The sequence below is a fragment of the Rissa tridactyla genome, chromosome 15, assembly GCF_028500815.1.
Source record: "Rissa tridactyla isolate bRisTri1 chromosome 15, bRisTri1.patW.cur.20221130, whole genome shotgun sequence".
Classification (NCBI taxonomy): Eukaryota; Metazoa; Chordata; class Aves; order Charadriiformes; family Laridae; genus Rissa; species Rissa tridactyla.
Window position 1 is genome coordinate 8,803,508 of NC_071480.1, and position 23,665 is coordinate 8,827,172.

General features: G+C 45.2%; 1 protein-coding gene across 3 annotated transcripts in view; it reads left to right on the top strand.

Moving 5' to 3' along the window:
• Positions 1–20,905, top strand: part of CACNA1G (calcium voltage-gated channel subunit alpha1 G) — a 153,967-nt gene extending 133,062 nt beyond the window's left edge. For all 3 annotated transcript variants that reach the window (XM_054221875.1, XM_054221876.1, XM_054221877.1), the window contains 4 exons: positions 267–611; positions 9,691–9,880; positions 12,600–12,769; positions 16,472–20,905. In XM_054221875.1, the coding sequence (XP_054077850.1) occupies positions 267–611; positions 9,691–9,880; positions 12,600–12,769; positions 16,472–17,326 (1,560 nt within the window). In that variant the 3' untranslated portion in view covers positions 17,327–20,905. The remainder of the gene's footprint in view (positions 1–266; positions 612–9,690; positions 9,881–12,599; positions 12,770–16,471) is intronic.
• The last annotated feature ends 2,760 nt before the right edge of the window (positions 20,906–23,665 follow it).

Here is a 23,665-nt window from a genome sequence, read left to right on the forward strand (position 1 = left end):
ACAGCCTTTCCTTTAGGAGCAGCAGGGTGTTAATATCTGTTGTCACACACCTCAAGGACAATTTCCTCTGAGCTTGCTTGTGGTGACTAACCTAGAAATGTAAGGTCTACTGGAAAGTATTTTGCCATTCTAGACATGAAATTTGCCCAGTCTTCTCAGTTTTATGCATGAAGGGGGAACCCATCGCAGCCAGCTGGCAAACCGAGGTCCATGCTGGAACCTTTTCACATTCCTCCATCATTCATCATTTCCCCCCCTGTTTCCAGGACACGCTGCGAGACTGTGACCAGGAGTCCACCTGTTACAACACCGTCATTTCACCCATCTACTTCGTCTCCTTCGTGCTGACGGCCCAGTTTGTCCTGGTGAACGTGGTGATCGCCGTGCTCATGAAGCACTTGGAGGAGAGCAACAAGGAGGCTAAAGAGGAGGCAGAGCTTGAAGCAGAACTGGAAATGGAAATGAAGACAATCACCCCCGGCCAACACAGCCCCTCGGACATCTTTGCGTGGCCGGGCAGCGCCAGCGGAGAGAGACCCGAGAGCCCCCGAGGATGTACCAACCCCATGCAAATCAAGGTGGACTCTCAGCTCTCATTAGTTTACCCTATGGTGAGAATCTCGGTTGGAGGGTGAAGAGGGCTTGACCTGCATATTTGCTAGGGGGAGACATGCACGAGTCGGTAATGAAGGAGTGGGTGTACCCTACGCCCAGGGCTTGTATTCCTCGCTGTCTGCTGACTGATTGTCGCGTGGTGTGGGAGCCGATGCTCCAGGGAAGAGACCCAAGGCAGGTCTCCAGACCACCTTGACGCATCTGTTCAGAGGTAGAGAGCTTTGCAGTTTGTTCTGGAGATGTGCCCAAGCTGCCCAGTTCAGAGCTAGCTTCAAATTTGCTCTAATCCAGAGTTTGGGCTAGGTCCTTTGTGATAGCAAAATCATGAGCATAATGTGTTTGCTTTTCTAATGCAGCCCGTGAACCGCAACATAAAAGAGGAATAAAACTTGGTTAATCTTTGCTTAAGTATTAAATTTGATTTATGTAACTTCAATTTAAAATCCATCCCCACAAGCAAGCTTGTAAGAAAAGATTATTTTAACAGCAGAATAATGCAGAGGGGACTCAAACCCCAGCTCACCAGCACTGGTGGCAGAACTCCCACCAGCAGGAGCGGTGCCGGAGCAGGGCTGCAATGTGGTAGCTGCTACGAGCGGCAACAAGTCTCTCTAAAGCACAGTTTCTGGATGAAGACTCAGTTTGAGGAATGAGAGAGGTGAGGTCAAGACCCAGACAGGTCCTTTGGGAGGGAACTGAACTGGAATTATACAAGAAAAACGGTCCAGCCTTTTTTTTGGTCTTAGCTGATTGCAAATTGGGTTAAACTCTACACAGACCTCATTAGTTTTTATTACATCATGATTTCACAACAGCATATCTTGGCTTCTGCCTGGGGCGGACTAATGAGTATTCTAATGCATGAAAAACTCATTTATGATCTTTAGTCCAAGGGTGAAAAAGAGTAAATCCCTTACTTAAGCTTTGTTTCTGTTCTTAAGCTACTGGAAATTTCTGGTGCCATTAGGAGTCACTGATGTCTGAGACAGAGTCCAAAGCTGCTCTTTGGCACAGGAAGAAGGAGTTCAGGGCAATATGGGGAAATCCAGACTCATTACGTCCTCTAGGAAGAAACAACATGTCCCAACTGTTGTTGCACATGTTGAGCAGAGTACTGGCAAACTGTCCTCAGCTGATGTTGTCCTGCATCAGTCCTCACACTGGCAAAAATGGAAATTGCAAGACAAATCAGAGGGAAGGATGCCCTCGGCCCTTCAGTCTCTTAAACCTGCCCTCTCTGGAGGTGGCTTTGCAAAGGGCTTATTCTCCTCATAATCTCCTGAGTGTTTTTTCTTGCTCTTTCACTCAAACAGAAGCCTCAAAAACCTCCGGGAGATTTTATTCCGGCTATTTACTCTCCCAGCCAAAATCTTCAGGAAAAATCTGATGCTTTGGCACGACAGCAGAGGAATACAATTCCTAGGACGCGACCCTGCAAGGACATGTGGTCAGCATGCTCTTTTGCTTGCCTGTCCCCCAGGATTTTTGCACCGTGTGCTGTTTGACTGTAATGGCGGTCCTCATTTCATTGTATGTAGTAGGCATTCCCAACCCTTAAATGGCTCCCGTGCTGCCTGCAAAAGCCAGACCCTGCTCCGTATAACCTGCCAGCGGCGGGGCTGTGGCCAGCTGGTTTGAACTTGGCCAGGACAACTGAGGCACCTCAACCCATGTCTGGCACATGAATTAGTGACCTGACGCGTGTCCATCCTGGGCATCTCCAGCTTTCGTGAACAGGATGCTCAGCTTCTCTTCAAGTCAGGTTATTTGAATTTATGTGACCCCCTGGATATGGATTTAGGTGTCAAATATTAGGTGTTCTTGCTGAGAAATGCGGACAGTGGGTATAGAAACCTTACAGCAGCAGTGTCCTGTAGGAATGCACAGCACCAAGTATCAAGATGCTGCTATTCCGGCTCCGTGATACGGCTCAGATCCCGGGAGTAACCGGCCGTGTCTGCTGAGAGGGAGAGTTGTCCCCGAGGAGGGCGCTGAGCGGGAGCACCACGGTGCGGGGGCAGCCGGCGTCGGCCCCGTCTCTAGTAATGTGTGAGAACGCTGTCACTGCTCACCGTGATATTACTGCACTGTTCTCTCTCCTCTCCTGCCTCGCCTCTCCTGTCCCGTTGTTTCTGTTACTGCTTTTCTCCCTGAATATTTCCGTCTCCCCCCCCACCTCTCCCCTCTATTCTGTTTTTTCCCCTTTTGTTCGTTGGGTTTTATACACTGTCCTTTTTTTCTCTCTGTCTCTGTCCCTTGCTTTTTTTTCCCCCTCTCTCTTTTTGGCTCGCTCTATCTTTCTGCATGCTATACACCACCCCTCCTAGGAAAGGCACTTGTTTGATACCATATCACTGCTGATCCAGGAATCTCTGGAAGGAGAGCTGAAGCTGATGGACAACCTGTCAGGCTCTGTGTGCCATCATTATGCCCTCCCAGCTCCCGAATATTACAACTCTGAGAACCAGGTTAATATTCCTAATTTCCTGCAAAGTCTCCATCCAAACTCGATTTGACTGAGACCTTTCATAGAGAGTTAAAGTTCTTTATGCGATGTAGTCACAGGGATTTTGAAGCATAAGTCATGTTGGCTTTTTCTGTGGGAGATGAGATAATATCTTGGTTTATGATGTTGTATATCAATGCGAGAGGAAAAGCCCAGGCTCTGAGTTTCCCTCTTCAACACAGTAGGAAGTTTTTCATTGGGATTTACTGTTCACGAGTGTTGCGGGGGAAAATGTACAAAACCCCGTCTCCATCCTGCAGTGGGGGTCTTGGATGTGGCTTCTGGCTCCTAACCAGGGCTCTGTAGCAATGTCAGGACACGGCTGCAGAGCCTGGAGTAGGGGGTGAGGTTTTCCCAGAGCAGAGCCCGAGCTGGTGGGGATCCTCAGATGGTCTCTGTATTTTGTGCCTACTTACGCTGCATGAAAATCCAGTTTCGAATGATTTTCCTAAAGAGGCTTCTCGCAAGTGGGTCACTGTAAACTAGATCCTCATCTCTGATCTAAACTGGATTTAGAGGCGAGGCAGCCCTTAATGATGTACTTAAGTAATCCTGTGCTCCAGCGCTTTCTCGAACAAGGGCTGTAATACTTGTTTAAAATTAGTTCATTTACTTCTTGGAATAAAATACCCACTTTCTCAAGCGTGTTATTCTTTAGAGCAGGTATTTTCTCTAAATCACAGCAGTGACCGTAACAATAATTCAAGCATACCTATTTTTTCCCTTGGAATTGTGCAAATTCCGTAGTTCTTGATTTTTATTTTTTTTTCTTTTCCTGCTAAAAATAGTAGAAGTTTTCTTGTTAAATGAGTGTGCTTATTTATGAGCTCAGTGACACGCTAAATTATCCAACTCGGTGGTTCATTAGAGGAAAGGAACAAGCTTAGGTAAAATGAAATCCTACGGCAGATCTTTATATAGCGGGATAACATGTCTCCCTCTGATTGCTGCGTAGCGCTTTCCAGATTGAGGTCTATTAAGCTTTGGGAAGTGGTTGCCGCTAAGAACTGCCGGAGGAATAGAGGCGGTAGCTTTGGCAGGGAAGGCAGAGGGGTCACTATGAAACTCAGCGAGAGCCAGTTGGAAATTTTTGTGTCACCACATTTTTCACCGGAAAGTGCTGCTGCAGCGAAAAAGAAAAAAAAAAAAAAAAAAAAAAGGTTTTGTTTTGACATTTTTGTAATGAAAAAATATAGCGTTCCGGTTTGCAATGGGTTTTTCTTTTAAAATTTAAGCTGTTTTATTTTTTTCCCCCCTGTAATTAAAACCCGTATAAATCAATTGAATGTTTCCAACAAAATGTTTTGACGGCTTCAAACTCAATTTTGGGCGAGGGGAGGCTGAAGAGGGGGTGATGTTTTGTTTACGTTTTGGCTTTTCTGTTCACACCATTCGTCATGTTCCCAGGCAAGGCAGGAATTTAGAGCAGTGCTGGGACTTGCTGAAAGCAACCTGATTAATAGCAGCTCCCAGCGGAGCAGCTCCGTCGGGCAGGAGCTGCTGGTGTCCACCACGCTCTAGCCCAGCCTTTCCCCGTGTGCTTGGGCTCCGGTCGGTGGGTTTGATCTGGCCCCATTAGGGATCACCATCCTTGTGTTGGCAGCCCTTGCAGTGATGCTTTTTGGGGGAGCCTCGTGTGAGATCAGGAGCTCCTCCAAAGCATCTCTCTCATCCGTTGCCAGCGGATGACTGTGGCAGAGGAGATATCAAACCCAAGGTTAGATGAGAGGAGCCTGACCCTCTTTGTCTCAGCTGAAGTTTGGAGCCTCTCAAGGTTCACTCATCACTGGGGTTTATGTCATCCCACTGATGCCATTTCTAAGAGTGAGAAAATCCAGCCCTCTGACAACCTAAGTGCAACAGATCTGGGCCTCTGTGGTTTCTCTTGGAAGAGATTTTGCTGTTGAAAGACTTTTCAAGCAGAGAGGGTAGGAAAAAAAAATACACAGTGAGAAACAAAAAGGAAGCACCTGGGATTTGCCCAGACCAGGAGGCTCCTGCAAACGTAAGCCGGGTCTGTAGGTTACCTGATGAAAAGCTGTCCCCAGTGCCACTCTCCCACCACTGTGGCCACCAGCATCAGACACATACCTGAGGCGGGGATCTGGGGAGGGCTGAGCCTGCACTTCAGGGAAGCATCCCTCCGTGTGGTGCCTGGCATCAGGGATCACAGAATCACAGAATGGTCAGGGTTGGAAGGGACCTTCAGAGATCATCCAAGCCAAAGCAGGGTCACCCAGAGCAGGTTGGACAGGAACGCGTCCAGGTGGGTTTTGAATGTCTCCAGAGAAGGAGACTCCACCACATCTCTGGGATGCTGCTCTGGGGGAGATGCTGCAGTCCCCTTTTTCCCCATTCCATCCAAAACCTGAAGTGACACTTCACGTGTCTTATAAAAAGAGCTCTGTGTCTAGGGAGAGAGCTTCATCAATATTTTAATAAAGATTTTTATCAATTCCTTGAATGCCTTCAGCGGGGATGTGTTTGTGCAAGACGCATCGGCACAACGTCGGTGCAGCACCTATTCCCAGCTGGGGTTTGTTGGGAGCCGGAGGAGGCCGTTGGGGCCAGGGCTGGGGTGGCATTTGGGGGCTGGAAGACACAGGCAGTTCTTTTAGCAGGACAGTTATTGGTGCTTGCCCAGGCACTGGAGGCTCTTTAGCAGGCCAAAACTCACCAAAGGCAACAGGAAGGCATTTGCTGATCGAAATCAAGCCTTAAGTTTTGACCTGTCCCTTTTTAGCCATTAGGAAGTTAATTATTGTCCCACCTGCTTCTTGGGAGGGGGATGTCCCCGTCCCCTCCCCGGAGTGCAGGGACAGGCACGCTCCATACCCCACCTGCAAAATGATTTTGGTGTTGGGGAGTCTTTGCGGAGTCCACCAGCTTAGCTGAGGCCAAGGAAACAGCGGGGGTATTGGGTAGGAACAACGTCAGAGGTCTTGGAAGATCTTGAAGCCTCTTGTATTTGATCAGAGCCCAGAGGATAAATATCTTTAGTACGAAAGTAATGATACTTTTGCTTCTTCGTCTAGACAGGAGAACAACAAAATACAATGCTAGCATTAGCGTCTGTGTTTAAATTCCCTCCCAGCTCACCGGTAAGAATTTAAGTATGAATGTCCCGCTCTTTTTTTTCATTTCTTTGTTATATTTCATTTCTGTAACGTTCTGGCCCCGGTAAAAATGTGCATGATGTAGCTTCTCCCACTGCAGGGATATTGCTTTAGTGTCTAGAAGTATTTAGATTATGATACTTTTTTTATTTTTTTTTTTTTCTTTTCCAAAAGATTTGTGTCCTGGTTTCTTATGCTTAATCATCTCTCCCTTTAGATCCCTCTAGCTGAGATGGAGGCTCTGTCTCTGACGTCAGATATTCTCTCTGAAAAGTCCTGGTCCTTAGCTCTGACGGATGACTCTTTTCCTGATGATATTAACACACACTTACTTAATGCTCTGGAAAGCAATGTACATACACTGGTCGCTGTATAGTCTGATGTTTACAGGGTTCGAAATACTGCTTCCACCTCTCGACACCTGCCTAATGGCATTTGCAGTTCAAGCCCATTTCCAAATAGCACCGAGCTTTCCCCTGAACAGGACGTTGTCCTTAATGCCATTAGGTCCTGGGCTGTTATCGCTTTTGGCCACAAACTTGGCTCCTTGCGAGGAACGAGTATTTATTTCTATTTTTTTCTTATGTAAAAACAACGTGTTTTCTACAAGTAAAATAAATAGTAAAAAAAAAATAATAATGCTTTGGAAAGCGTGAAGGTTGAAATTTCCTCCCCATCTGAAATAAATCAGTGATGCTGCGTGGAAGAGACACCCATGAGCTCATGACTCATGTCCTCTGCTGAGGGGTCATCTACAGCCCTTTGGTGTGGAACGGATTTTTGTCTTTATGAACACAGGCACCACAAGGCTTTTTGCATGATTGGTGCCAGACTGTTTGTTTTACAAATATCAGATGGGGATCTCTCCGAGATGCTGCTTGTTTTGTGCATTCTTACTAGCAGTCATCCCGCTGGAGGGAAAAAAAAAAAAAAAAGTTTGGACTATTTTGTGTCTATTTGACTCTTTTTGAATGAAATAACCAGTATTTTGAACCCTGCCTTAACCATCTCCTCTTTGAAACATTAGACATTTTTAGCTGTGTAGCGGTCAAGTGCTTTTTTTCTGCTGTACAACAGACATAACTCCTTTTCCAACATTTTTGGATCATTCTTTTTTTCTTTGTCGTTGTTCATGTACCTGCCTTTGGATGTTTGTGTTGTTGATAAATTTTCTGCCATCCTAGTTGACTCTCATCCTAATTAGCACTTACTTGGGAAACATCTCTTAAACCGTGACAATATTTCCCATCATGCTTCACGGCATCACGTGCAAAAGATTTTGTAAACTATGTTTTAACGTCTTGTATGAGACTTTTTGTTTCAAAATTAGTTAGTCTGGAGAGCTGGACTGAGGAAGGAGCCCTGCTAGTTTTGAATGAGATTAGACAAACCTGTTTGACAGCATAGCAAAGTCTCCCCGGTATAGCCAAGGGAGATAATTTTTGTCAAAAAACAAAACAAAAAAAAAAAAGAAGGCAAAACCAGGTTGAACAAAGCATTTTGTCAATTTGAGTCAATACCAACAAAGTGTTTTGGTCAAAACAGTTTCCCAAACTCCTGAAAAACTGCAAGCTTTCATTGAAATCTTTTCTAAGTGCAATATTTTTACGCTTCATTTATTCACAGCCTTAGTTGAAAAATATCTCAGAATGTTTTGTTTGACTCAAAATAGATTTGGGTTGGGATTTTTTTTCTTTGGTTCACGAAAAACTCAGATCTGATTTTCAGTCAAGCCAAAACAACATGTTTTTCAAAACTACCAGTGAACCAAAAAGTCATGTGCTCCCGCTGCTCTGTTTGTCAGCTGGACTCGGAAGACCATTTTGCAGCCATTTTAAATGGTTTTCATGAAGTTGACTCACGAGATTTCCCCCGGGATGATCAGAGAGTGGAAAGGAGCCCGCTGTGGTATTGGATCCTGTCAATGAACCTAGAGGTTCATTAAAGGTTGGGTTTGGATGGGATCTCGAATCCAAATTCTCTTGTTGGGATCCAAATGGTTTTGAATTTTGAAATCTCAGGTTTCGGGCCATCTTTTCTGCTTTAAGCTAAATAATATGAAAGCTAAATAGCATAAACATACTGCTCGGAAGGGGAAGGCAGGGAGGAACAGGGAGGTTTCCAAAACCCAAGCCTCAGCTTTACCAGCACAGGTTTTGCTCTCTGTCCCTGAGCTACATCAGGAGACCGCAGTCTCTCTTATCTAGGCTGTATCCAGGCTATATCCAAATCGGCACGTTCCCAAGGACCGAAACTAATGCTGCATGACAGTGCAGATCCGTTGCCTTCATTAAATTTACAGCAGTTGTCTTCCTTTTTTTTTTTTCCTTTTCTTCGTTTTTCCTCATTTTTTTCCTTTTTTGTAAATTCCTTTTAATCTCACCGTGTTTCTTGTGCAAATGCAATGCCATAGTGAAGTTTTGGTTTTGTGACCGAAGGATAAAATCAGGAAAAAGAAAAAATCTCAGTGCTGATTTCAGGAAAGCTGTAATGCACTGAGTGAAGGGAAGATTTGTCAGAAAATAAGATTTAAAGTTTTCCAAAAACCATCAGCAATATACTATATCGGACTACAGTGTCACATCTTTTTTCTGTGTTTTTCAATGGAGGCCTTTTAAAGGTGAAATCATTCTTTCATTAAAAATATCCAGGGAAGTTGACTTTGCTTCCATTTATGCTAATACTGTCCAACACAATAACACCCAAGAACATTTCTGGGATGGAGATATTTTCTTATGAGATCAGCCCTGGATCCACCTCATTCGATATTGCCTCTGGTGCTGCCCATTCCAAGAGACTCTTTGGCTGTAAAAACTCCACAGTCAACATATATACAATAACCCTCACTTGCATCAGATCCCTTCTAATTAGAGAACGGCTTTAACCCTGAAGCAGTAGGTGTAGATATCCCTTTCAATAAAATGGGTTTAGTTATTCATTATGTGAGAAGAAAAACCAATAAAATTGTGCTGGGAGCCAGAATAGAGATTATTTTCTGTAAACTACTTTTGTATTTGTTTTTTTCTTTTTTTTTTTTTTTTTCTTTTATTGTTAGAAGAGGACACTACTCACCTTTGCAAAAGTCTGACTTGCTGATGAGGGCACGTAGAGAGAGCTTTACTGTTATTGCAGAGGATCAAAGTTATGCAAAGCATGTGACCTTTGCTGGCCTTGAGGCATGATGCCTTCTTTGCATATCCCCGAAATAGTCATGGTTTATTACTGCAGTGTTGCTTCCTCTGTTTCTGTGGTTCATTCTGTGTGACAATTTATTGACAATACAAAATGAGGGGTATAGCTTCCTGGTAGATCCATTCGTGCAACTTGTACATACTGACGATGTGCATGCCCATCGTGCCATACTGATTGCAATGGCTGTCGCTAGCGTTTCTGGGCACTTCTCCTCTTCCCGCACCATCATGCCTTCCTTCCTCACTGGTTTTTTCCCCGTAGGCTGATCTCCGCTCCAAAGACGACACGCTGACCCTGTCTCCCAGCAAGGACTTGCTGAGCGTGAGAAAGCCTTCGGTGGGGCGCACCCACTCCTTGCCAAATGACAGCTACATGTTCCAGCCGCCGTACTCCAGCCCCTGCCCTGCCTCCCTGGGCGAGAGGAATCCGGCACATCACAAGTCCCAGTCAGGTACACATCTGTCAGCTGGGACAAGAGCGGGATTTTCCAACAGGTTGCCCAGAGAAGCTGTGGCTGCCCCATCCCTGGAGGGGTTCAAGGCCAGGTTGGACGGGGCTTGGAGCAACCTGGTCTGGTGGGAGGTGTCCCTGCCCAGGGCAGAGAGTGGCACTGGGTGATCTTTAAGGTCCCTTCCAACCCAAACCATTCTATGAATATAGAAATAGCTGGGATTTTCCAAGCTATTCAGTAGGAGGCAGCAAATTGCCATCGGTTTCCAGTGAGCTGTTGGTGTTCACACCTGTGGAACGGCTTTGCAAAGACCCTCCACAGCTTGCAAAGTCCAGGCTCTTAGAGATAACTCCTTTCCTCCAAACGTTTTGGCAATGTGACAGCAAGCAGTTGGCCTGGCTGAAGGCTGATTGTCCCCCTGCCTGGTTCTCCAGGGGTTACAGCCCGTACAGCCTGGGCTCCATCCATCTCACCTGAGCTAGCTATGGCCCTGCAGCAAAAATCCCAGCAGAAAAATATTTCCTCATGCCTGTTTTTTGTGCAGCAGTACCTATTCTAGCAGGTATTGGAAGCTCTACATGGGAACGTCTGTGAAAGAAGGGAAAACGGTGTCTCTAAATGCCTGTAAAATGAATGTAAATGTGCTGAATTGAGAGAGATCTCAGTGTGAGATGAATGGAAAAAGGAGAGAGTGTAGAATTGTCCTTCCCAGTGCGCGTGGTTGGGATATACGCCTTCGAGCTAAATTCAGAGATATTCTTAGATCCAGCGTATTGCAGATGCCAAGGGCTCTCTCTCCGCCTGCACCTCTGTACCTGTACTTGCAGCTGCCTCCTGGTGCTTATCAGTGTGCGTTCGTTTGCTCTGTCTGCGAGGGGCTGCCTTCTGCTGGGAAGTGGACATAGCTGTCTTTAATTCTTCTGTACACGCCATCATTTTAGACATTTGCCACAGCTAAGATAGAGAAGTTTTTACAAGCATTGTCATTTGAAAGCCTCTAAGCAGAACATAGTTTTGGCCCTGTTCAGAATGGTAGGAGATTTGAACAGATCAGAAAGAATGTGTTGAAATTTGCATAGTAATAAGAATGTGGATGAATAGCGACTGTTCAAAAGCAGAAAAAAAAAGCGGACACAACGGAGGTAGATGAATCTGGAGTTGTGAGAAATCACTGCCATAACACAACGTTTTCAAGGTCAAGAGCTGTCCTTTGAAGAACCTGTTTGCACATAATGCAAAAGATGCAGCTAAAATCCTGGTAAAATCCCACTGAAATCAATAGCAAAACTCCCATGACCTTCAGTGGAACCAGAATTTATGGTTCTCTGTAACAGTCAAGAAATTCCTCGGAGTTATAATCCCTGACCATACAAAAGAATCCTGTTTGCTACAGAGGGAGTTTCCAGTGCTTCATTTTTGACCCTTGATCCAGATGCATTTGTCCTGTCTTGAACAAAAACTACGTCAACTTGACCAAAAAGTGGGTAATTTCTGAGTCCCTTCTTTCTTCAAGATTTCACTTCCCAGTTCCCAGCCCCATCTGAGAGCCCTGGCTTGGGGAGGGACAGCCATTGCACCCTTGTAAATCCACAGGGAAAAAACTGTTCCACTGAGATGCAGGAGAAGTATTTTGGAAAGGTAAAGCTGATGTCTTATTCATAACCACATTAAGCAATTAAACCTTTTGTGTTTTTCTCCCGCTGGTGAAATTCCAACTGTCTTAAGCGGGCCAAAGTGCTTGGAGGTGGGTAGGGTGCCCAAATCTTGGCGTATGCATCACTGTCCTGTTCCACCTACAATGTCACTGCTTTTCGGGGTGGGGGAAGTCACCCCTACCTGTTTACAGTTTGTAATATTATAAAGTGCTGTGAAGATAGCAAAAGGTGCCAGGCGCCTCTAATAAATCACCACAACTAAGCCATAATATTTCAAGCTGAGAAGGGTTTTGTTGTCAGAAACGCTGGCACTTGCAGGAGGTATTTGTTTGAATACTCCTTCGTAATGGGGCTGTTGTTCTGGGAAAGATTCCAGGACAAATGAGATTCTCTGGGATGCGGTCCAGGTTAAATGAATTGTTTTGAAAAATGTTGAGCCGGGGGGGGGGGGGGAGACGATGAGGGGGGGGGACCATGCAGAGTTTCAAACCTTTTAGAAGAAGTAGCCAGCAACCACAAAGGGTCAGAGAGGGGCTGGGGAGTGTGTATGGCCTTCTCCTGGGATGCTTTGTAAAACTCGCCCTTAAAGCTGCCAGGTGCCATTCCCTTTCGCTTCACTTCCAGTGCGCATGCTGGTTTTGAGATCCCAGCAGTCGGTCTCCGCATACATTCAGGTATGGAGACATCCTTTCCTAGAGTCTTTCAAAGCCAGGGCCTTGCGGTGCTAAGATGTGTGGTTGCCTGCAAAGTTATTGGGATGTTGGGATGTAGAAATTGCTGGTCCAGATGAACTCCTAGTTCGTAATCTTCTATTCTTAACAGGAGCTAGTCCCAGTTGTATCAGGGGAAAATGCCAAGAAAAATGAAATAATGGACAATTTTGGAATAATTTATTAGTAGCTGGGAGTTTTATCCCAGTCATGGAGAGCTGGTTGCTGAATTCAGTGGTTTTGCCATGCCTGGTCCGAGGTGAAAAGGAGCAGTTTTCTCTGGGAGGTCATAGAGACAGGGACACCGTGCCCAGACGGACACATCACATTTCTGTCTCTTCTCCCTCTCGCAAGGTTCAAAGGCATCGGTGCAGTCGCAGCCGGCAGACACCAGCTCTCTCCTGCAAATCCCAAAAGACCATTTTCACCACGTAAGAGCTCACGAGCGTTGGGTGAGGGAGAGCAAACCCCAGGCCTCCCCGCAGCTGCACTCTCCTTCTGCTGAAAGGCTGCTCCGCAGGCAGGTAAGCAGACTTAACGATCACGAACCTGCCGAGGTTTTATATTGTTGTGTTTCCAGGTTAACCATGCTTTAAATTCAAGGAGGGATTCACAGCGAAACCTCCAGAGAACTGTAATTCTCCAACAGAAATAACAAAAAGGTTGATGGATTTTGATCTGAAAGCCATCCAGGAGTCTCCAAAGAATGTGCGTGATGAGCATCATCTCCTTTGGCAACATGCCTAAATGTTCTCCACATTGTTAGCACTTTATTTTTATTTTTTTTTTCAGTCCTCTTCATAAATGCAGCCAAGTGCTCCCCAGGGGCTTGTTGGGGGTGAGGAACTAATTCTTAACTGCTGTGATTTTCTCAGTGCTTGAAAGGAGACAGGACTGCAGACTCCATCCCTGGCTGCCCTTCCTCTGCTTTCTCGAAAGGGGAAAACTGTTTAAAGGAAGCTGGATACCTCGTATGCAAAACCATCATGGAAAGCATACTGGTTTTACAGTGAGAATCGAAAGGATCTTAATTTTCCATTCTCCGGTGTGCTTTTGAAAAGTTTGAGTATATGGAAAACAGAACACATTTTATTTTGCAACTGGTTTTATCTCTGGTTTTTGCCTGGCATTGATTTAAATCCTGATTCAACCGAAGATCTAAGAGACCTAATCAAAGATTCCAGTCTGCTTGATTGGAAGCATAAGTTTGAATTTATCTTTTTTAGTAAAATACTTAAAACTTGTGCTTCACTCTCCCATTTTTAGGCATATTTCATTATGCAGCTGGACCAGGACCAGAGGCATGTCTGATTCCCAAACTGCTCCCTTCAGTAGTTTCATGCCTGATTTTATATACACAAACTACATCAGTTCTATTTTTTCGAAAGCAATTTCTTTCCTGCCTGAAAATATTCCCATTTCTTTCATCTTTTAATCAACATTGACAAATTAGACAGTTGATTCATTAAACTCTAAAAATGAATGTGAAGTACCAAGGTTAACAATTACATTAGTCTGTAATACTAAATTGACATAAGAAATTCCTAGCATGTATTCGTTTGCACAGGGCTGGCCAGTTACCCCAGTTGCTGCTAATGGGGAAACTAATTGATGTCATGATTCCAGTTCATAACCACTCTCTCTTGCTTTCTAATGAATAACAGACCCATCCTTTTGAACTGCTCTATCTAGAATAAATTACCATGTTAGCCATCTTCCTCAGCCTAATTTTGTTCATCTCTTTGAAGGCTTCTTTTTCTAAACCTTCTCGTATGTTTAAGTTATTTTATTCCCCTCCCTCCTCTCTCTGCTCCCGCGGTGACATGAGCATGCTCTTGGAGTGACGTTGTAGAAAGGAAAAAGCTTTGGGACAGTGAGCAGATATGGTCCACAGGAGGACAGATCGCTCCGAAGACTAGCGAGGTGCTGCCTTGGGCGCGCTCCCCAGGAGCTGGCAGCTCCCAGTGCGGCCCACGGGAGCAGTAAGGTTGTTCCTGGCAACAGGGCAGTGTTGCTCTTACTGTTAATTGCAATCTAGATGGCCAGACACTGTGAAACTTAGTCCTTAAAGAGGCAAAATTCCCTTTACGCTCCCGGCACTTCTGCTTGCTCAGGTACTCTCTGCTTGGCTTCTTTTATAGCCGCCACTAATTTGTTACTAGCACATCACGATAGCCCAACCTAGCAAAGCATTTTGGTTTGTAGTACCCTTTTTTCCTTATTGTTACATATATTGCATGTAATCCTGATTTGTTTTCTTTTTTTCTTTTCTTTCTTTCTTTTCCCTTCCCCCTTGTCCCCCCTCCTATCCCAAATTTGTGCATAGATAAATCTCGTCCACCACGTACCTGGTCCGTGCACTCTCCTCCATCATTAAAACCTGTGTGTTTAACCTCCCTTTCCCTTCAGAGCGCTGGAGAGCGGACACAGTCCCCACAGTAACGTGCAGTTTATAGACTCCGGGAAGTTTGACAATTAGCAATGCACTCGCAGATGAAGATGCGTGGATCAGATGCTTGGAGAGAACATTCCCTGCTGAGGAACACGCTCCTTGGCAGTGCATTGCACAAAAGCTTTTCTCCAGGGGAATTCCACCTGAAATTAAAACGATATTGATTTTCTGGTTCCAGGACTGTGTACCCAAGGTGTAGCCCGCACCAAGCTGTGGCTACTACAGGTGTAGACCCCAATGGGATGGCAGAGGGTCCTTTTATTTTGAAACAAACCAGTAAAACATTTGTGCAAACAGTTGCTACTACCAATTGCCAAAGATGCCTGTATCATAGGGAAAGAGCGAGCTGCTGGTGACCAATACTGTCGTTGTGTGCAACACAGGTTGGTGTACAAGCAAAAGTAACGACAATAATTACTTTTTGCTTCTGTAGTCTACTTTTTCGTGGCCTGTGTCTCTTCTCAGGATAGGAACATGGTTTCGCTCCCAAACACTAGAAGTATTGACATTGAGGAGACCAGAATTAGCTCCGCTCTTGGCTGCGGTCAGTTGCCAGTATTATGCTGTAAAATTTTAACTAGAAAGGATTCACCAGCAATTGGACAAAATCGTTTGCCGTATTAAATATTCTCTCAACTCTCACAGGCGACAAAGGGAGCCCAATGTGCAGATGTAGCAATAGATTCTTGTGTTTCTGCGCGCACACATGTGCATACTGCAGCTGATGAGAGCTTTGCCTGAATAGAGATCATTTGGCTCAAACGATCCTTGCGGGACAATTTTTATATAAATTCTAAGATCATTTTGTGGCGGTTCGTCACAAAAGCGTTCCTTAGTATGAGGAATTTCATCTCCTTACGCTTCTCTAAAGGACTGAGACCAGCTGTACGCATTTCCCCCAAATTTCTCTGTGAAGTTTTTAATCTTTAAGATCATTTAAGAGTCTTCTCGAACTGAGACTCTGCCTTTAAGGGCCAGTTAATGTGGCTGATTTGTAAACCCTTTTGACAAGGGATGCAGTGCAGTGAGAAGACAGAGCCTTCAAAACATGCCGTGGGTTGTCTCTGCCAGCAGGCACCGATGCTGCATATGGCTCTGGACGGCCAAGGCAAAAATCTGCCTTGGGAAGCCTGAACTCAAGCATCAGAATAACTTGAAATAATTACAGATTATTATTATTAGTCCAGCTTTTCCAGCTCCGCTGCCATAAGATGGTGCAGAGTCATGGCTCCAGCCTGGGGACCACAGCCAGGGACAGGCTGCTGCCTGATGCTGGCGCAGACCATGGTTGCTCTGGTGTCGCTGGCTCTGGGCGTCCATGCCCTCAGCATCACCTGGGATAGAGAAGGGAATACACAGGCTCACTCGCACATCTTCCCTCTTCCACTCGTACTTGGGCTGCTAAAATTACAAAGGGCTTTGCCGTAGACCCTCATCCTTCAGATAACAAGAGTATGTCTAAGTCTGGGTGGGGGCATTCTGTTTTTGCAGCCCCCCGTCCTTAGAGGAGAAAGCTAAAGGTCAACCATTTATGAAGAATGAAGGGTCAAATCCGTCTGTCACTTACACAGCGACAAACCCATGGATCACCGAAGCCTGGGAGTTGCTAGAACCCACAAAGCAGGTTGAGTTATAGGAGTCAGTCGGTCTGAGGTATCTCAGGAGAGTTGAGTGCCCTGTAAACGTTATGCCTTGCTTGTACTAACCTTTGTTTGGTCTGTCTCTCTCATCTGGCAACTCCCCTCCTCCCCAATCCCTTTGCGCTCCGATACAGATGGCTATACGGAACGACTCTTTGGATAGCAAGGAGAATCTCCACACCGAGGTGAGTGAACTCTCTGACCCAAATGTCCCCGCTGTGCCCAAGGAGGAGTCATCAGTGGCTCTGACGCCCTCAGAAGCGCAGGAGTTGGCTGCATGGAGCCGGGCAAGCGTTCATACGCAGCAGCATTCCCACAACCAGTATAATATTTCAAAGCAGGCACCAGCATCCTGTGCTTGTGCAGACTCGTGTCAGGAGACACCTGGAGATTCAATGGACCAAGAAGTATCTGAAATAAACAGCTCCTCGGAGCCTTTCACTTCAGAAACTTGTACAGCCTCGAGTGCCTGTTCAGAGGTTCAGCCTCTCACTCCTAAGAGGAGCGTAGGCAATACCGGCAACGTTACATTGAAGGACCTGAAGAAATACCACAGTGTAGACACCCAGGGTCTTCTAAAAAAGCCGCCCTCTTGGTTAGATGATCAAAGGAGACATTCAATAGAAATTTGTTCAATGGAAAATAGCCCTCAGCACCATTCCACATCTAGCTCTTCTGGCTTCATAAGTCAGGTGGTAAGTGAAATGGAAGGCTTGCAAGGAACACGGCAGAAGAAAAAACTGAGCCCTCCGTGTATATCTATAGATCCACCCGATGGACAGAGTTTACTACCTAGAGGACCTCACAGCATCTCACCTGCCAGTGGAGACATTTGCTTGAGACGGCGTGCTCCATCTTGTGAGTCCAAGGATTCGATGGATATAGGGGATTCGTTGCTTCCAGACAGTATGTCAACGTCTCCTACCCCAAAGAAAGACTTGTTGACACTTCCTAGCTTTTCCTTTGATCAAACGGAAATGGACCCCTGAGTTACTTTTCTGTTGGTGCCAAATGTTTTCTTCCTTTCATGTAATAGAAAAAAAAAATAAATTAAAAAACTCTGTATTCCAAAATGGCACTGGGTAAAAATTTTCCAAAGAAAGATTAAAGAACCAGCTGGTTAAAAGAGTGGTTAACCTATATCACGCTTACTTAAGCATATGTTCTGCTTAGGTAAAAGCAATACAATGTGCAGAATCTATATGTATATTATATTTTATTAAATTAATTGAATCTAGTATTGCGGGATGTAGTACATTTTGTGACTAAAGACTCGTTTAATTTTCTTCTATTTTATGTATCTCAGAATATTTCTGAGATAAAGTTGGTTTTTATGAATATTTTAACCTAAAAAAATATATATTTAATCCCTTCTCTTTTTTGTTTTGTTTTGTTTGGGTTTCATTTTGTTTTGCAAAGCACAAAATGTAGCCAATTAGTGCATTACAGAGGAAATGTATCCCACAGTCAGCAGTAAATAAGGATTATTTAATGTAATTTATTTTTCCCCTTGGACTTTAATGATATTCTGGGAAAAAGATTGTTTGGGTAGTATAAAAATGCAGTGGCAGTTTTTTAACAAAATAATATTCCAATCCTGGATAAAATCAACATCCAGAGTAAAAGCAAGTGCACAAACCCAGGAAGGTACCACATGCTGACAGATGTCCCGTGGCAGGGGGTCGGAACTAGATGATCTGTAATGTCCCTTCCAACCCAAACCGTTCTATGGTTCGACGATTCTATGTCTGGAGGTGGTGAATGTAGAGCCATTTCACTGTACACAATACTGAATTATGAAAGGATGTTCTAGATCATCCACTGGTGACCCACAAAATCATGTCAAAAATGGTTAATTTTCATACGTGCCTAGGAAACAGAGGCAAGAAAAGCCTGTGGTCACTTCTGAGATGTTTTTCCAGGGTCTTTGAGACAGATTTGTTTCTTTTCCTGAGTTTTGCCCCCCTGCAAGCCTGCTGTTTGCCGCGGGGCTCCTCCTCTCTGCACCCCTGCGGGAAGGGGAGCGAGGCCCTGGTGAGGGTTTGCAGTGGGTGACCTCAGCGCAGAGCTGCCGCGGCACTAGGCTTAAGCACATGGTTAAAGTTAAGCTCTTGCTTAAGCTGCCTTGAGGTCGATCGTATTTAAGCAATTCTTTAAAACTAAAATCATACGCTTATGTGTTTGACAGAATCAAGGCCTACTGCAAGTTATTTTATGGAATACGTGTAAGAAAGTCTGTAGGTACTGAAGCGACTGTTGATTTTCAGTTTTGAAGGTCAAGTTTTTTTGCTGTAAGAGCTAATTTACATGACCCTGACTGTAATTTTATTTCCAGTCTATCAAAAGCCTTAAGCAGCTACATCATGATAAAAAGTAGATAAAACCAGAATTCATGTCCTTACTGTATAACATGTCCTTAATGTCACCCATCTCAGAAATTAACTGTTTACTTCCGTGCTAATGCCCTCTGCAAAAAGCAATCTGTAAAACTGGCCAGCACAGCCCCAAAATCCCGAGAGGCTGGCCCGGTTCGACACCTCCCGCTCTTCACAAGACTGATGGAAACCAGACATTAAGTTCACTCAACCTCCATGAAATCACATTAAGATGTAGGCTAAGTAAGACTCCGCAGGCATGGTCTGAAGCGTGTGAATAGTCACAGGTTTAACACTGCGTACATGGATAAGGCTTTGCTGGATCCTGTCTTTAAACCAGCGCAAGCAAGAGGAGGATTTGTGCTAATTCTGTCAGTCGGGAGTTTGTAACTTTTTGAGAGCTACTGATCTTTGCAAATCACTACAACATGTTGATGTACAGCCTTTTATCCATCCAGAGATTAGCCGGTTACGACTACACATATCTGCATTAGCTTCAAGTATACATACAAGAAGAAGACGCTGTTTATACCTAACAGCCCATGTGAGGTCTTAAGCTCCTTTATTTTCACTTGAGGACGTTTACTCCATAAACAATCCCTATTGATTTACATGTCCTGGAGAAATGTAAGGGCTTTCAGCGGGAAGTCAGGCAATCAGCGTATTTGAAGTAGGAGGATTAACATTCTGTACTATTTACTGCAGTTAGATTAATTCTTGGCTGGGACATTTTCCCCTCTTCAACGCGGGCCCATACGGAGACCGCTCTCTTTGATATGCCAGTCCAAATCCAGAGTTAAGCCCGTTTAAAGCAATGATTTCAAACAAACCTTTCATCAGTTCTTCCCCCAGATCATATTTAAGGAAATAATAAAATTACAGTGTATTAAGCCTGAGAAATATTCTTAATCCCTTTTTGGTTTTACACTCATAATGAGCCTTAGATTTTCCTTTCACATGTACTAAATAATTTGGGGAAATAGCTAGGCCGCTAAAATTGCCGACCCTGGTTCCTTCATGATTAGGACTGTGTTTGTATAGCTGGAATGATACTGCTCATACAGTTCCTTCCCTACCAAAAACAAAAACAAAAACAAAAACCAAAAAACAACCAAAAAACCAAAACCATGGAAGTTTTTAGCTTGAAATCCTGGCACAAAACATTGATGTGATGTTAATCCAAATGCTCAACTGCAAACGTAACAGAAAACCTAAAGGCTCTTCTGTTTTCAATACTTGGGGTTTTGCCCACTGACAAGGTTTGTGGAAGTAACAAAAAGTTTACATCATATGTGAATATTCAGTAAAGACTAGCCAGTAAAAAATATTCTACGATGATGCATTCAGGACAAGAAATCTGTGTAAAATAGTTTGTTTTCTAAACCACATATTTTTTTTCTAGATGCCCTTTTGAGAAACAAATACAAATGTACTGCAGCACATGCAATAATCTTAAAATAATTTTAAATACCTTTGGGGGGGGTTTTATAGAATTTGACTTTTTTTAAACAAAATGTACAAAATCCACGGGAGTTCTGTAGAATGGTTACGTTGATAGAATTTTTTATATTTTTGTAGAAATCTATAGAGAAATTGTTAAAAGTCTGCGTAGCATCTTGGGAACAGAAGCAGCTCTTATCTACGAGTTTCTTTTCATAAACCTGGAGCCAGACCTGCTGTATTCCGACACGTAGAGCCTAGTTTCAGAGCCCTGCATCCAGGTCGTGTTTAGAAGTAAGCAGCTAAGCTCAAGTTCTACGATATTGCAGTGCTATTGCTGTTCGAGAACTGTACCCCTATAAAACACCTACCCCCCAAAACTGAGCCCCTGTCGATGGTTAAAGTAGTCGCATGGCTATCGAGTTCATTCAAGCACACCAGCACTTTACTACTGTGGATTTACTGTATACAGGTGGGAGGAGGATATTTTGCTATTGCCGGTCTGAAACACGGGGGACAGAGAGATTGCAGACGCGTCTGGAAAAATGTAAATTCCATTCTCGCAGCCCCTCGCACATAGAACTGATTTTTTTTCATAGCTCGGTTACAGGCCGTTTATACTGTAGACATTTTGGAGGAGGGCAAAGAAAACACTGTTTTTGACTTCTGTGGATTGCACTCGGCGCAAGGTGTGTTCAAGGAGAAGAAAAGAAAAAAAAAAAGGAAAAAAAAAAGGAAAAAAAAACCCAAAACCCACAACAACCAACCAGAAAACAAAAGTGTTACCATTGTAAATTAGGCTATGCCCCAGTCTCCCCTTTTCTGCCCCTTTGGCTATAATAACCCCTGTACACTATTACACAATGTGACTAGAGTAGGCACAGTACCATTGCAATGTCCGTAACAACCTAGTATATATTATAGAACTTTGTATTTAATAGTTAATATATTGTTATACTGTATCAGGTACATAGGCCAAAACAAGGTCTTTTGGTCAGGGCAACAAAAGGTGGTATTCATGGGGAAAATTGGGTTAAAATGTTCCTTTTTAAAAAAAGAAAAAAGACAAAAAATGAGTGTAAATCTTTACAAATGACAAAAACAAATGTGTCCTATTAAAAGCTTTTGAAAAGAAAACAACTGTGCACTTCCCTTTTTTGTTGTTGCTGATGATAATCTGTATCATTCAGAGCAGTCAGATCTTTGGTCATGTTCTAATTGCGAACAGTTGGAGTAGGTATTGTATAGCAGCAGCGGACGGGAAGTTGAAAGAAAGATTGTGAAATGTCATCCCTTTGTGAAGCAACCCGGCGTGACACCGCAAGCCAGTCTGGCCCAGTGCATGGCCCAGGGCATGCTGGTTGACCAAGGAGACCAGCAGTTGGGCTTCTGCGATCGCTTGGCATCTAAGGATGCGGAGGCTGCTGGGACCACGATGGAGAGAGCTGCAGCCAAAGGGGAGATGGGAATTAGAAGGGGCAGATTTGATCTGTCCATGAAAATGCGTCGCTGTGAAGAGGAAGACACTGGGCTTTTCCATGCATTCACAACTTTAGGATTTCCAGCCTGGAGTACAGCAGGCTCTTCTCCATCACCCCTGTGGTCATTTAACTCCTTGCAAAGGAGCAGCTGGTGGGGATGGCACCACCCCGGGGCTGTGGGCTGCGGGCTGCGTGTGGCAGGGCGGTGGGGGGCTCAGCCTCCAGATGCTGCTTAGGGACCACCAGAAATGTGAACATAAGCTCTTTGGGGATCTTTAGTGAATGAGTTATTTAGCTCCTAATGTGAAGTCTCCCCTCCTCTGGGGAGCAGCCGTTAGAGGGAAGAACCAGGCACTTGAGCACTCTGCAGCCCTGTTTCTCACTTTGGCTTGAATGACTTTATGATTGCTCTGCAGGAGGGACCCTAAACTGACATCCAGAGTTATGTTGTCTAGAGGGTGTTTTGATAAAAGCTCTCTCGTATTCACCTCTGAGTAGAAAACAGCAGGAAGGAAGGTAGTCCTTAAACAGAGAGAAAATGTGGATCTGTGCAAAATCCCATGCAAATCCAGGCAGAGCAGGACTCCAGAGGTGAGCTCTGTAATGCATCTGTGTTGTCCAGCCTGCAGGGCCAACCCCACCGGGCTGGAACCCCTGAAGTGCCTTCCTACCCCTTGGAGGCTGGAGGATCCACACGGCATTAAGGTAAGCTGGGCTGAGCCAAGAAAGCAGAGCAGCTCACAGGTTCAAGCACTTCACACCTCTCTGCACACAGGTGAGTTTACGCCAGGAATTCCTTATAGGCGGTGGCAAATCCCTCTATTTCCAGTGATGGGTTTCAGAGAAGACTTGGGGGAGGATGTTCTTCTGCTCTGTTTTGTGAGTGTTCCTGTATGAAGCTCTTCTGCTGAGCTTTTCTTGTGGTTTTTGGAAGGCTCCCACCCAGGCTGGCTGCTTGCTCTCAACTTGCCAGAGCTTGGGCATGGCACTCTGTTATTCTGCTTGGTAAGTACTTTGGATGCCACATGAAACTTGATTGTTTTCTATATAATGGTGGCTGCATCTAGGGGAGCAGCGCTTCAAATTTAATTTGTTCCTGGCTTAGTTGAGACAGTTAAGTGAACTTGGCCAACTGTCCTGCTTGCTGGGGAGCAGTGTCCCATCAGAACAGCTGCGTGCGCAGCACGTCCCTTGGCCAGAGCTCTGCAAGTAGCTGCACAAGGAATAGGAAAGGCCTGTTTGTGCCTTCTGCATTTCAGGTGCTCCAGAGATACAAACTGAGACACACCAATAAGTCTTGGATGGGATCCACACTAGAATATTCCCCCAAAAATAAGGTAGGAAGAAGCAATTTAAAAAAATGTGCCTGGCTCCACTGCACCAGTGCTGTGTAAAGGGCCAGGTGTGATCAGCTACTCGGGGGTGAGGATCCTGCAGATTAAAGGGTTAAGGCCAGTAAAGTTTTGGAGGGACAGAGCCCTGAATTAAGTTGCCCAGAGGTGGGCGAGGGTCACCAGCCCCTGGGCAGCCCACGGCCGGCAACGCCGGTGCGGGCCCTGCGCAGCGTTTTGCTACCATCTAGTGGGCTTGGGGTACGGGGCGGGCTGGGGCCAGCTGCTCTGCGGGCTACCGGCCGTGTGGCACTCCGGCCACCGGGCAAACGCGTCCCAGGGACCCTCCGGGGCAGCCCTGCCCGCCCGGGGAGCGCCGTGCTTCCGAGCCCGGTGTCGCAGAGACACCGCAGTATTGGGGGTGCCTGTGTGTGTTTCTGCTTCTGCAGGGATTTTCAGCCACTGCATGTATAAAAATCTCTTCCTACGGTAGGAGAGGAAGGATTTCTCCCAGATTCAGGAGCACTGTGCCAGCCACGTGGAACCCCATAGCAGAAACATATTGCTCCCTGCTTTGGGAGCTGCTCGAAGCCAGGCACATCAGCTGCCACGTCCCCTCCCCAGCAGCACGGCTGGGCTTCTGAGAACCCCTGGGAGACACCAGCCCCTCCAGGGACAGTCCGAGGGCTGTCTAGCATCTC